The following is a 13,022-nucleotide window of genomic DNA, read 5'->3' on the forward strand; positions in this document are numbered from 1 at the left end:
AACTGTCCACATCCAACAAATATTCAGTAGTCTGTCTGGCCAGTAAGCTGGTAGCGTAATGAGGGTGTCTTTTCAGAGAGGCTGCCTGTTCAAAATGTCTCTACAAGAGATCAGCACTTGAAGTGGTGGAATTCTTTCTGGCTTTTGGTAATAAAAGTGGAGTTTATAGATGGATTCATCAGAAGTTATGTAGGATAACTGTGGGTCACAGGATGGGAAGATGTGGAGTTTTGTAGCAGGTTGGATCATTTGTTCCAGGATCAAACTCATGGTAAGGATGAAAAAAATGACAGGTGCTTGGTTGGAGATAATAAGGCTCCTTAGGGAGGGTGGGATAACTTGAGCTATGTGCTCAGGAAGCCTGTTGTTGTCAAATTATCCCTATCCTTTTTAATTGTTGCACTGCTTTGCAGATCCAAGAGCTACAGCAGTGCTGCAATTTTGAAGTTAAGCACCACTAAACTGTAAATGATTGAGAGAAATATTGGAAGCTTGTGGATATTTAGTGCCCAACCTGTGGGAATTTTTTTTTTTTTTGGCAGAAGTGGAATAGAAGGATTGCAGGACCATTTCAGCAATTTTTTATTGATGTAGGTAATGGCAAGATCAGTTTGTGTTGATATTCTTCACAACTATACTGTCTTCACACTTGGAAAGTCTTGAGAATTACAGTTAGTTAAAGTGAAGTTGTCTGTAGTGCGTACAGTTGCATTTTAAGTGTGTTAATTATATGTTGTTGCAGATGAAATTTTCCAAATGCAGAGAGGAGGAATTTGGCAAATTTAAGATATTACAGTCTTCCAGAATATGCTGATTGGGCTTTTTTTTCTTTACTGATGCCTGCTCTAGCCCTTTTAATGAATGAGGATTACAGTGTTGGACTGAGGCCAGTGAAATGGGGATGTAGGTGAAAGTTTTGAGTATGCCTTGGGAAATTCTCTAATTTCAGTAGTGAGATGGCAGGAAAAAAATAAGGGAGACACAAATTCTGTTAGAAATATTAATGAATCTCTGTGTACTATTAGGGAAATATAGAGATACCTAGAAGAAATAAGGAGCAATGGCTTCTGTTCGTTTAAAAACAAATTTTCTAATTGTGTTGGAAAATACTACCGTTTTCAAGTTAAGGCAAAGGTTGTTAGGTAGGTGAAAGAACCCTTCTGTTCACATCATTGAGTGTACTCTCTAGAATGCCTCACTTGCTAAAAAGAAATCTCGAGAGTTTGAGAGTCATATTATTTGCAGTTGTTGACGCTTGACAGATGATGCACACAAAAGCAGTATGATTTCTCTCTGTGATTCTTTTCAATAACAATGCACAGTTAACATGTTGAATTCAGTGCCGTAATAAATAATTTTGGAGTGCAGTAACATGATGGTCTTAGTAAAACTGACACCAGCCCAAGCCTCTGACAGCATTGAATGTTACAATAATACGGATGAGAAAGAAGGGCTTTAGGTTGTCAACAATAGGCTAGCATGTAACTTCTTCTGTAGGAAGTCTTTTCCATAACTACCCACCTTAAAAGCCTCTTCTTCCAAAATAGCTGTATTAGCCATTTTCAGTCTGAGTTTATGTATGTATCTGTCTTGCTCTGCTCATATATACTCTATATGGCTGAGGAATTACCCAGATTGTTTTGTTTCTAGTAGTCTTTCTCATTCTTCATGCTTTACTCCACCTTCTTTTTTTTGCCTGCTACCTTGAAACATGACCAATTCCTTCTTAGCTAGAAGTAGTGACTGTCATTTCAAGATATTTTTTCTCAGAATTGCTTTAGAATCAAAACTAGAATACAGACAGAAAATCCTACTGAGACTGACAATCCAATTTTTTATCCTCTTTGTCTGGTAAAGCAACATTATCTTGATAAAACTATGTATTAGACTTCTTTAATGCTATTTTTCCTTATCTTATTTAAATCTCAAATGGCATTCTTCAGTGCATGTCCTAGAAAGATTTAACTGCGATGTCACTAGGGTAGCTCTTCAAAAATATCAATATTAGTATTCTTTAAAGGATGTGACTAATCAGGAATTTACAAAGAGTGGTGTCTTGGGCTTTTTACATTCCACACAAAAGACTTCCAAATGACACTGTGAAAGTCTGAAGAAGCAGTTGGAACTTGATCTCCCCTGGCTGGAGATAGTTATACTGCAGCATGTCAATGTCAGCGATGCCTACAGTAATGTATAATTTGGTGCAGCTTAAGCAGATGAGTGGAGCAAAGGCATACTGAATTAACTGCTGAGGCTCCTGACATTTCCACTAAATGTGGTTTGTAAGTTTTACTTTGGACTAGGTTTTGTTTCATCCTTTGAACTGAATGTCCCATAGCTTACTTTGAAGCCATCTAAACATAGCTGTCCCACAAATCTTTGCTTCCTTGACTTGTGGATTCCTTTAGGAAGTGTCAGGCCCACCCTTCACCTGTGTCACTGCTGCTTGATTTCTTTCCCCACTCTGAGTGGATGTTGTCCAAATAATGGCCTTTTAGGGGAACATAGATGCAGCAAGAGTTGTGCAGAACACTATGGGCTATTCTTTAGAGGTACTAGAAATTTCTTCTGAGGCAAGTGGTTGTCTAGAATCCATCTCTTCTGCGGGGTGCATGCCATGGCTTCTGTTCAAACGTTACATCCATACCAAGCTGATAAGTATTATGGAATCCCCATCTCAGCCCAGTCCCTCCTTAGAGACACACAGTCCACAGCTGATCTCTCAAAACAGGAAGTAAAATGGCCCTTCCTAAAAATCCCCAGCTTCTTCTCAATCCAAAGAACTTGGCATCTGAAAGAAGGAAGGAGAAATTACTACAACCAACTGCAGTATCCACAGCTGTCTGGGTGTATGAGAAAGAAACAAGTCATACTAACTTATATTTTTTCTTGTTATTTGTGGAAGAGTGTACCAGCAGCATTATCACCACAAGGCAAGTCCTTTATACGCTGCATTTGAGGTGGGGTTTTTGTGCAGAAGCCTGGGAGGGCTGTGTTATTGAGGCACGCTAGGACCAAGCGTGTGGATGTCCATGGGTGTCCTTAGATGTCTATGGACAAGCAGTGGGCTTGGTGAAGTGGTCTCCCCTCCCCTGAAGGTCTGTTCAAGATCTCTGAAGGATGGTTTTGCCACCTCATCAAGGAATGGTTTTCATTTATTTGAAGCAGCACCACTTGTCCTTCCTCTCCCACTTGGCAGCAGGTTTGATGTTAGCAACAGTGCGGTGCATCTGCCAGAGAGGCTTTTGCAGCAGTAGGAAAAAGAGGAAACAAGAAGAGTAATAGAAGAGCGAAGAGGCTGATGAAGGGGCAGGGGAAAGCAGCAAGGAGTACTTTGTTAGTCTTGGTAAAACAACATGGTGGAGAAGCTGAAGAGCATACGTCGACTTGCTATCTTTGGCTTAGATGAAAGCCTATCTCTTTTTACATCATTAGATGGACTTCAGGATGTTTCAGGAGCTCTCGATATTTGAAGAATCCTTTTGAATTTAGCTTGCATTGAAGGACTTGACACTGGTAAAACCCAGTCATTGTTCAACCCAGGAAATTTTGAAATTCCTCTTCTGAGCATTTGGAGCAGAATTTCTGTTTTAGTGTCTTCTAAGAAGAGTTCTTTTGGCATGGACCAAACCTGCTTTTTTGTAACTACTGGGGACAGCCAGGTGGTTTATTTCAGAACTGCAGTACTTCTCCATACCTGAACTTTTAATACAGATGTAGTATTTGGTTGGTGGCTGGGTAAGAATAAAGCCATTCTTACTGTGGGCTTGCATTTGATAGAACTGTAATTTAAACCCAGATCTTCAAAGCCGAAAGCCTTCCTGAGTTTCTTAGTATATCTCAAGTGATTTTGTTACAGAAGTGTCAAATGATAGAACAATCTTAAACTTGAAGAAAGGCAGAGAAATAGCATGCTGGTAGGAAAATAGCAACTGTAAAATCTTGAGTGATAAAGCATGCTGTTTTAATGTAAACCATAAATGACAACACTGTAACAAAGTGGAAGGCTTCATGGCTTTTCAAGGTTTAATGACACATCACTACTTACTCTTCCCCCTTCCCTGCTTTTTAGAAAGAGTGATTGCTTGGACGTTTCAGGATTTCTGTGTCAATCTTAAGGGCAATGTAAACTTGCTTTATGATGTTCCCTAGTTTTCCAAATAGTTGCAGATAGAGAAAGTGTTTTATTATGTATTATGTAGTCCGAGTGTTCCTTGTCCATCAGAAGGATGAGGGAAGGGGCACAAGGGAAATCACAGATACTCGTGTATTGTATTGGGTTGTTTTCTTTGGTGACATTAAACTCTTTAGAGTGGGGAGGTTACATGCAAACAAGTGATTACTGGATTTGCATGGAAGACGTGGTTCCTGTCTGCAGCATGCTACATATATTCTCCTTTAAGTACAATTTACCCATGATAGCTTTCAATAAAAATGAGTTAAGTATATGCAGATCTCTTCACTGTCTCCCTCCTATAGCCAAGTACCAAAGTTATGTAGCTTGTATACAGACACTGGGAGTCTTCTACTACAAAATTAGTAATTGTGATCTTTAAATGGTGCCTTTTTCCTTTAGCAGGTAAACATTGCCTTTTTCATAATCATTAATAATGATAAAATAATAATAATGAATAATAATACTCATCCATTGTATTTAACTGCTTATTGCCTACTATCCACATTTACACCGAATATAAAATTACTCATTAAATATTATTTTCATAGCCTTTGGCCTTTTTATCAACACTCTGCTTGAGAGTCTCACAAGGATTAGGATTAGTTTTCTCAGTTCTTTGAGATAAGGTGATATTAGCTCTGTGTTACAATGAGTTTGCAGATTTTAATGTTTTTGCAGTAGGAAGTACAGAAAAGGAGTTTAGTGTTGGAAGTGAAGTTGTTATCCTTACTTACAATTACTTTTACCATTCCTGTCTACAAATCATAGAATTTTTAAGGTTCAAAAAGACCTCCAAGATCATCAAGATTGTAAATGCCAGTGTTACGGCAATAAATTCTAGTTCTGGCCAGGTCTAGGCCTTTTTGATTTTTGTTGTGTTTTGATAATGTATGTCAGTTTCATAGAGTATTGATAGGTATTAATAGCTCTAGAATTAAAGATATTTTATTTTGATAATCAGTACCATTTAATGTAAGAGGTCTGATAATAAATAAATCATGCACATACCTTAGTTTGTGTGAGTTTTTAGCTTGGTGTAGTGATGACTTTGCCTTATAAACACGTTCTCTCTGGTGGCTGAAAATAACAGCAGGGATTTATGCAATGTTTATTAAAAATGGAATCTATGCTGTTACCTTCTGATGCAAACATGCATGCTTGGGGTTTCTGTGTTTCCATTTTCTTAAATCCTCAGGCAGGAGTGTAGAAATATGCGTCATTTGTTGATGAACTGGGCCACGAAGATGATAAAAGGGCTGGAGCACCTCTCTTATGAGGACAGGCTGAGAGAGTTGGGGCTGTTCAGCCTGGAGAAGAGGAGGCTCCAGGGAGACCTGGTAGCGGTCTTCCAGTACCTCAAGGGGGCCTACAAGAAAGATGGGGAAAGGCTGTTTAGTAGGGCCTGTTGCAATAGGACGAGGGGTAATGGTTTTAAAATAGAGGGGGTTAGATTTAGATTGGAAATTAGGAAAAATTTTTTTACAATGCGAGTTATAGAACACTGGAACAGGTTGCCCAGAAAGATGGTGGAGGCCCCATCCCTGGAAATGTTCAAGGCCAGGCTGGATGAGGCTCTGAGCAACCTGACCTAGTCAGGGATGTCCCTGCTCCTTGCAGGGGGGTTGGACTAGATGACCTTTGAAGGTCCCTTCCAACCCTAACCATTCTATGATTCTATGATTCTATGAACTGTATATTTAGTGCAAACACAGGTCAGATGCGTCTGGAGCTTCTGGATGTTACTGTCTCAGGTTGCTGAAACTCTTGACATAGGTTCCCACTGAAGAGAGAAGCAGTGACTAGTACTGTATTACCCTCTTCAGTACATGTATCAGATAAGCTTCTAGGATTGGATGTAATTGCCCCAAGTTTTCTTGAATATGACCATAAAAGAAAGAGCCTAATGCCTACAAATCTTGGAAAGTAACAGTAGTACTAGAATTTGAAATATTAAACTGGAATAAGGTAACTCTTTAAATAGAGAAAACTCAAATTTGATGAATAATATAAATGAAAGGAAAACATTTCAAAGAAAATCTGCCCTCCTGACTAGCTCATCCTTGAAAAAGAGTCCTGCTTGCACAACATGTATTGGTGGCCTAGGCTGCTCCTATTGCTTGCATTATTTGCTGGGTCACTGAAAAAATCTCTTACTGCTTCAGAAGATTGAATATTTTCTGTTCTACAGGCAACATCCCCCTGCTGCTCTCAGGAGTTTGTCTCCCCTTTCCTTTCTCTCCAGTCTGATAGTACCTGAAGAAGAGACTCTTTCACGAGACTAAATTTTACTTGAAACCTTCTCTGTGTGATATAATGAATAAATAAGGAATAGTGCAGTACAGGTAAGATGTGAGGAATTAATATAGGAGTAGACTCATGTTACATCGATAGTGAAAGAAATTAGAATGTTTAAACTTCTTATGTTTGTTGTAGTGTTTTCTAGTGAATAGTAACCTCTTAAAGAAGAATTTTACTACTGTGGGTAAGAAGAGTTCTGCTGTAAGACAGAGCAACTCCTTTGTTCTGAGCTTAGATTTATATGTCTTCAGATATGCCAAGAACTTCCTAGAGAATTTTAACTTTTTAGTCTTATCACTAATGTAAAACTACTGCAAGCAAAAATCCTGTTCTTCTTAAGTCTGACTGGTGTGTAAGCGTGCTTATGGAGTATTCCAGCTCACAACTTCCTGGGATGGTTCTACTTCCATCCTGTTTCCTGTTAGCTTATTAAGCTACTTTCCTGCCTCTTAGTCTACAGTTTTTCCTGTTAACCTGTTAGCCTATGTTTTGTGCACAGTTATATGCAGTTTTTAACTGGATTAGTTATACACCTCTACACACTGGTGTCCAATTGAAAAATTTAAAGGCAATGAGCAGGTTGAGATACTGAGTGTTACACGACTGTCAGCGTCTGGAACTTGAGAAACCTCTGACAACTGAGTTCATTCAGTTGCTGTTGGGGAACTGGTAATTTGCTTTTCCTTTAGAAGATGCCACGTTTCCATACCGCAATAAGCAGGTTGAGACAAGTGTACAGTGCTTGTCACAGGCTCCCATGCTCACTCTAACAGAACTTATTGTGTGGTAGATCGTCCTGGTGTACTAATGAAATATTCAATACTGGTTTTGTGACAGAATACAGTACACTGTTGAGGTAATAAATATTTTCTCACACTGATACAGATGGCTGACATTGCTGCTGATCTATCATATTTCTGGGGTTCCAGTCCTTTGCTGCCATGTGTAGTCTGTCTTCAGGCTTCTGCATACCAAAAGTAAAAATCTGAAAATGAGAAGAAAAATGACTTCTTAAATCTAAACGTGTTTCTCTGCATTTGTATTTACATTTGGTTCAGGGTATAAAATTGCTTGTCTTGGATTCTGAGAAGTTTACGACACTGTAATAGAGAAAATATTACTACATACTGATTTGTGTTTCAAACTTAGTTAGGACAGAATTTGTGTTATGAAATGCACTGTTTACATCTATTCTTAAAAGCTAAAATTGAGAGATAGAAGCAATTATCTGGATAAAAGAATGAGTGGTTAGAGTGTCATTTAAAAATTTGCAAAACATTGCTATTTATTTTTTTGCTTTAATTTGTAAAATAATTATCTTCAGTCCATTTTCATTTTACAAAATAAAAATTTATTACAGTGGTTTTTTGCAAAAAGGGAATTGTTCTAAATTTGTTGAACCTGGATTGCATCATGCATCAACTTTCCATATCATACTGGCTTGTCTCCTTAATGTCCTGCATCTGTTGATTATGTGAAAGTTCTGTTTTTTGGTTTTGGGTTTTTTTTTTTTTTTATGTGGCAACAGCAGATATGGAGAAACTTTTAATATGTTTTGTATGTTTTGCCAATACAGGTCTCCAAGTTAGCTGATGTCATGGTTAGACATGGTGTGAAGAAAGGAGATCGTGTGGTCATCTACATGCCCATGATTCCACAGACAGTGTACTGTATGCTGGCTTGTGCAAGAGTAGGAGCCATCCATAGCCTGATTTTTGGTGGATTTGCATCTAAAGAGCTTTCTGTTCGTATTGATCATGCAAAGGTAATATGTATTTGGAACAACAAACACTACTACCTAAGTTACTCTTATAAGTCAATGTCAGAAAATTTTTTTTTTTTTTTTTTTTTTTTTTTCCTCCAGCAGGGAGAACAGCATTTCTCTTTGTGTGGCATGCAGTCTCAGTTTGTTTAGAGTACCTAATATTGCAGTGTGAAAAAATACCTTTATGGCAGACATTGAGATACAAATTTTGACCTCTTTTAAAAAAGCATGAGTTTAACATGCTGCTGTCTGTTCAGAGCATACTTTATTCTCTCATTTGTCGGTCTTTTTCTACAAAGCATCACCTTAAAATTGACTTTTCACCTGGGATTTTCCTCAAGTGTGTGAGGAAAATTTTTGTGTACAGAAGTACTTTTTGGATCACCAAGGCTTGAATTTTATTAATATCTGTACATAGAAAGTTGAATGCATCCCCCCTCCCTGCTTTGATGTTTTAATAAAGAAGAAGTTAATAAAATGGCTGAAATGGTTTGTTGGAACTGTGAAAAAAAGCTGGGGGAAGGCTAGCAACAGCTCCATAGTTTTCCCTGTCTTTCTTCCCCCTCCCTCACTTTTTTAACCAGCTATAAAAAATTATTTTAACTCACAGAATTAGGGAAAAATAATATAGAAGAGAAAATGATGAACTTTTAAAATGAAGGTTGCTACAATACAAATCTTCTAGCTTGTTTACTTTTAGAGTATTTTCAAATATTAACTAATTAATCCCAATGGATTTTCTCTGAGGAACAAAGGCAGACAGCACAGTAATCATAATCCGCGCTTCATGCATTAAAAAGAAAACAGAGAAAGTCGAAGTGATTTACCCAAGGTCACAAAGCAAGTCTTTCACAGGGTTAGCTATAGAATTAGCTATAGAATTACTAGGTGCAGGCCATGGATTAAATCCTAATTTACATTGCCTTCTCTTTTTCCCTTTAAAAGGCAGATCTAATTATTGTGGATTATTCTTTGTCCATCTGATGTGTAATGGAAGAGTAAGGAAAGAGGAGAGGCACATCCTCAATCTAGATTTCAAAACATGCCCAAATTTTGCACACTGTAAAGCTTTCTTGATAAGTGAATTGCACACTACTGAGTTTATCTTTAAGATATGCATACAAGTAGCTGTAACAGATGGTATTCTGCTGAACTCAGATGATAACTGAAGCAGTCTCAAAAAACTTAACCTTTCTATTAGGCTTTTATGTGAATTGGTTTCAGTGCTGCAGTACAGGACCTAATGTTGGTAAGATTAATTAGAAAGAGTGCAATGGAAAGCTGTCTGTGAAATGCTCGTGTGGAAGAAAGGTCAAACTTCACATTTTATTATGAGATCTAAGTGAAAGAAATAACAAGCACTTTCTAGTGACTATGAAAAGGTACATATACTTTACCAGCTTACCTTAATATATCTTGAATTTTAAATAGGTCTGGGAATGCTACTAAGTCCTGCAGCTGATAATTGCTACTCTTGTCAGGTATTGGTTGTTACAGACATTCTGTGATGAATTGTGATGAAGTGATACAGAGCGTGAGAAAGGCGTTTCTTGTCATCTTTCCTTTCACCTGAATCTGGGAATGTACAGTTTCCAATATTGAAACAATAGATGCTTTTGAAGGACATTACTATATTTTGAGAAATTAACATGACGTGTTTAAGCACTCTATCTTAGTAAACTAGGAAAACTGAGAAGGTTACTTAAGAACAAGACACTTATATGCCTGTTTAATAGGGTAGTTACTATGTCCTCAACCATCAAATTTTCTCATGTTTTTTGAGTCACAATAACTGTATAGCAATTCCAGAGGACTTTTGGATTTTAAGTCCAAACCCTGCAAAATAAAATAAAAGTAAAGGAGTTTTTCAGACATGTATTTTGGAGATGCTTCACTAAACAGTATTATGATTTGCAAGTGAACAACAATTCTTTGAAATATAAACTGTACAAAACACCCAAGTTACTCAGAACTGTTACTGTCTTTCATTGAGGTCAGAAATAACATATTCCTCACTTATTTACAGTTGACACATTTGTAAATTTTTGTAAGACCTCCTTGAAAAAATTAGCTTATATTTTGCCATATTTTTTTCTGAATAAGACACAGTTCTTGCGCACAGGTGGGGCTCTGAATGGTTACCCCTACTTTTATTCATAAGATGATCCACCCTTTTGAGTGATTAGGCAGCGAGCTCAGCAGCTGGTACTTAAGATGCACAATTGTCTTATAATACTTGCAGTCCAGTCTTTTCTTCTCTTGAAGCACTGTTTATTTTTGGAATATGTGTTGTAGATTAGAAGGCACTATCTTGTGTTTTATTTTTAACTACTTGTATGGTATGATTAAGTTCTCTTTCTTTAGAGCGCTGTGTAATATTTTGCAGAACTTAATGTGCATGGCAGTCAGACGGGGATCATCTAGCCACAAAGCCAGTGCAGCACCAGCAGGTGCAGCAGAGCTATATAATGATGGCATAAGCATTGAATTTCTTTAAAATGTGTGTCACTTTTTTTTTAAGGAGTGAGGCACAACAAAAGTGCAGTAAGCTTGAACATAGGCTTGCGATCAGATATGTAGCTGAGGCACGGAGGAAAGAGCTTTGTGTGTTGAATAGTGAGGGCCTCAGTGCTGGATCTCTCTGTAGATCTCATGACACTCCTGACATTTTGTGCCCCAAAGCTAATTGGTTTTCAGTTTGGGCTCTTTGCAGCTTTATTAGTTGGCCCAATAAAATGTATTTATTGCTTTTTCTAAACTTTACCTTGTAAACTATTAGAGACTATAGAAGAAATTTTAGGAGGTATCGTTACAAAAGAATGAAATTGTTGGTCTGGTACTGTTGGGTCTTGCTTTATCTCATTTCTACTTCTTTGTATTGTTTTTTTTTTTTTTTTTTTTCCCTACAGCTCACTATCACTGGCATTCCTTCTCCAGCAAACCTTTGAACTTTCCTGGTTTTCCTTCAAACTAACTGTATTTCTATCTAATCTTACTGTGCAGGACTACAGGAAGCCACAGAAGAGGTGGGAAATGGGTGTATAAAAGCAATATGGGAGCAGACATGCAGAGGAAGTAATGTCAGTAGATGGAGAGGTAAAACACTAGAGAACGGCAGTTAAAGCCAGTAATGGACTTCTGATTTGCACAGAGTGATCCATGATGCTTCCAAGTAGCAATCTCACTTGGGAAATACATCACCTTAGTCAATTTAGCACTGGTTATTTTTAGACTTCCTTACTGCATACAAAGTAGTTGATGAGCAGAGGCAGCGCCATTTACAAATGACTGTAAACCTGGTATTGACAGCAGTCTTTCATCTTAACAATTGAATAGAACTATGGTAATATCCTACATTAATTACAGTCTAATTTCAGGGTAGCCTCCAGATGAATTTTCAGTTTAACTGCATTGTATTGTATCATCTTTTATTAAAATAAGTGCATCTCAAAAGAGAAAGATGACAGATGCTGAAACTTTTAAAGCTCATCTGAAATATTTATTTTTAAAACAAACTAAGTAGTAAACACTCCTGACTGGCACGTTTGGATGGGAAACATTTTGTTATTGCACAAGAAAACAATTTGATCTGTGCTTTCTGTGCTGAGTTTAATACAGCCTTAACTGTGGCATTGTGGTTTGTGCCTACTTAATGAGATTTATGCTAATGCATACAATTAGTAAACTACTTTGATCAGACTGTGGAGCAGAAGATAAATATACTTCTATAACTTCAAAAGCAAGGATATTGAAGACTCATTCTTCTCCAACTATGTTCTAACACATAGTTTCTTTGGTGCTACCTTTTATTTCCTGAAATACAGGAAATAAAAATGCTTGTCTTGGGACCCAAGTCAAAATAGTTTGTATGCAGATTGCTTGACTTAGGAAATCTTACCTGAGCTTAAAACCTGAGCTTAATGTAATGACAAGGATGCTAAATCCACATTTGGAAATATAAATTATTCTAAAACCCCCCAGAACTATGGAAAAACGATTTTTAGTGGTTTTGCGTACTGAGTCCTGCAACCATCACTTGAAAGACTTTAGCTTTACTTCCCTCATGTACCTTTTAACTTCAGCTTATTTCTAGTTTCCTGTTATCTCTTGTTTTCCTTCTTTTTCCTCTTTCTTCTTTTTTCCCTCCCATGACGTTTTATTGCAGGCTGGGAAACAGCCAGGAAAGTGCTACAGCTAGTTTTGAAATAACAGCATTTGGTGCAGGTAGATAATTAGGAGGCAGGCTAAACAGGACAGATAATTGTTGACATCAGTGTACCACTTTTCCTTAATGGAGGGGCTAAGATGGAGATGGATTTTTCTCTCTGTTCATTAATTTTTGTGCAACTTAGAAGCACTTAATCCTGTTGATTTCTTATTCAAATTTGGTTGAAAATGGTGAAGAGTGTCAGAAGTTACTAGTGTGCTCCTGAACAAAAAACAGATGTGTGGACGGCAAGATCATACAGGCTTGATTTCCTTACGAAACTGGTCTAAACCCCTGTTTCTAATTATGTGAAGAGAGATTTTATACATTGAGCATCATTAATAAAATAATTTAACGGAAAACATGTTTTTTAGGTTATGAATATGAAATATATTGAAAATGTATATATTAACAATCTAACTTCTTTATTTTAGCCCAAACTTATTGTAACAGCAAGTTTTGGAGTAGAACCAAAAAGGAAGGTGGAATACATATCCCTCCTAGAAGGAGCACTGGCAAGGGTACAAAGCAAACCTGATAAAGTTCTCATTTACAAGCGACCTAATTTGGTAGGT

General features: G+C 37.3%; 1 protein-coding gene across 1 annotated transcript in view; it reads left to right on the plus strand.

Moving 5' to 3' along the window:
* The window catches only part of ACSS3 (acyl-CoA synthetase short chain family member 3), an 89,538-nt gene that overhangs the window by 10,564 nt on the left and 65,952 nt on the right, over positions 1-13,022 (plus strand). Inside the window, exons 3-4 of the mRNA XM_086740054.1 lie at positions 8,052-8,240; positions 12,882-13,016. Of these exons, the coding sequence (XP_086596180.1) occupies positions 8,052-8,240; positions 12,882-13,016 (324 nt within the window). The remainder of the gene's footprint in view (positions 1-8,051; positions 8,241-12,881; positions 13,017-13,022) is intronic.

Source organism: Chlamydotis macqueenii, chromosome 1 (assembly GCF_036417535.1).
Source record: "Chlamydotis macqueenii isolate bChlMac1 chromosome 1, bChlMac1.mat, whole genome shotgun sequence".
NCBI classification, from domain to species: domain Eukaryota; kingdom Metazoa; phylum Chordata; class Aves; order Otidiformes; family Otididae; genus Chlamydotis; species Chlamydotis macqueenii.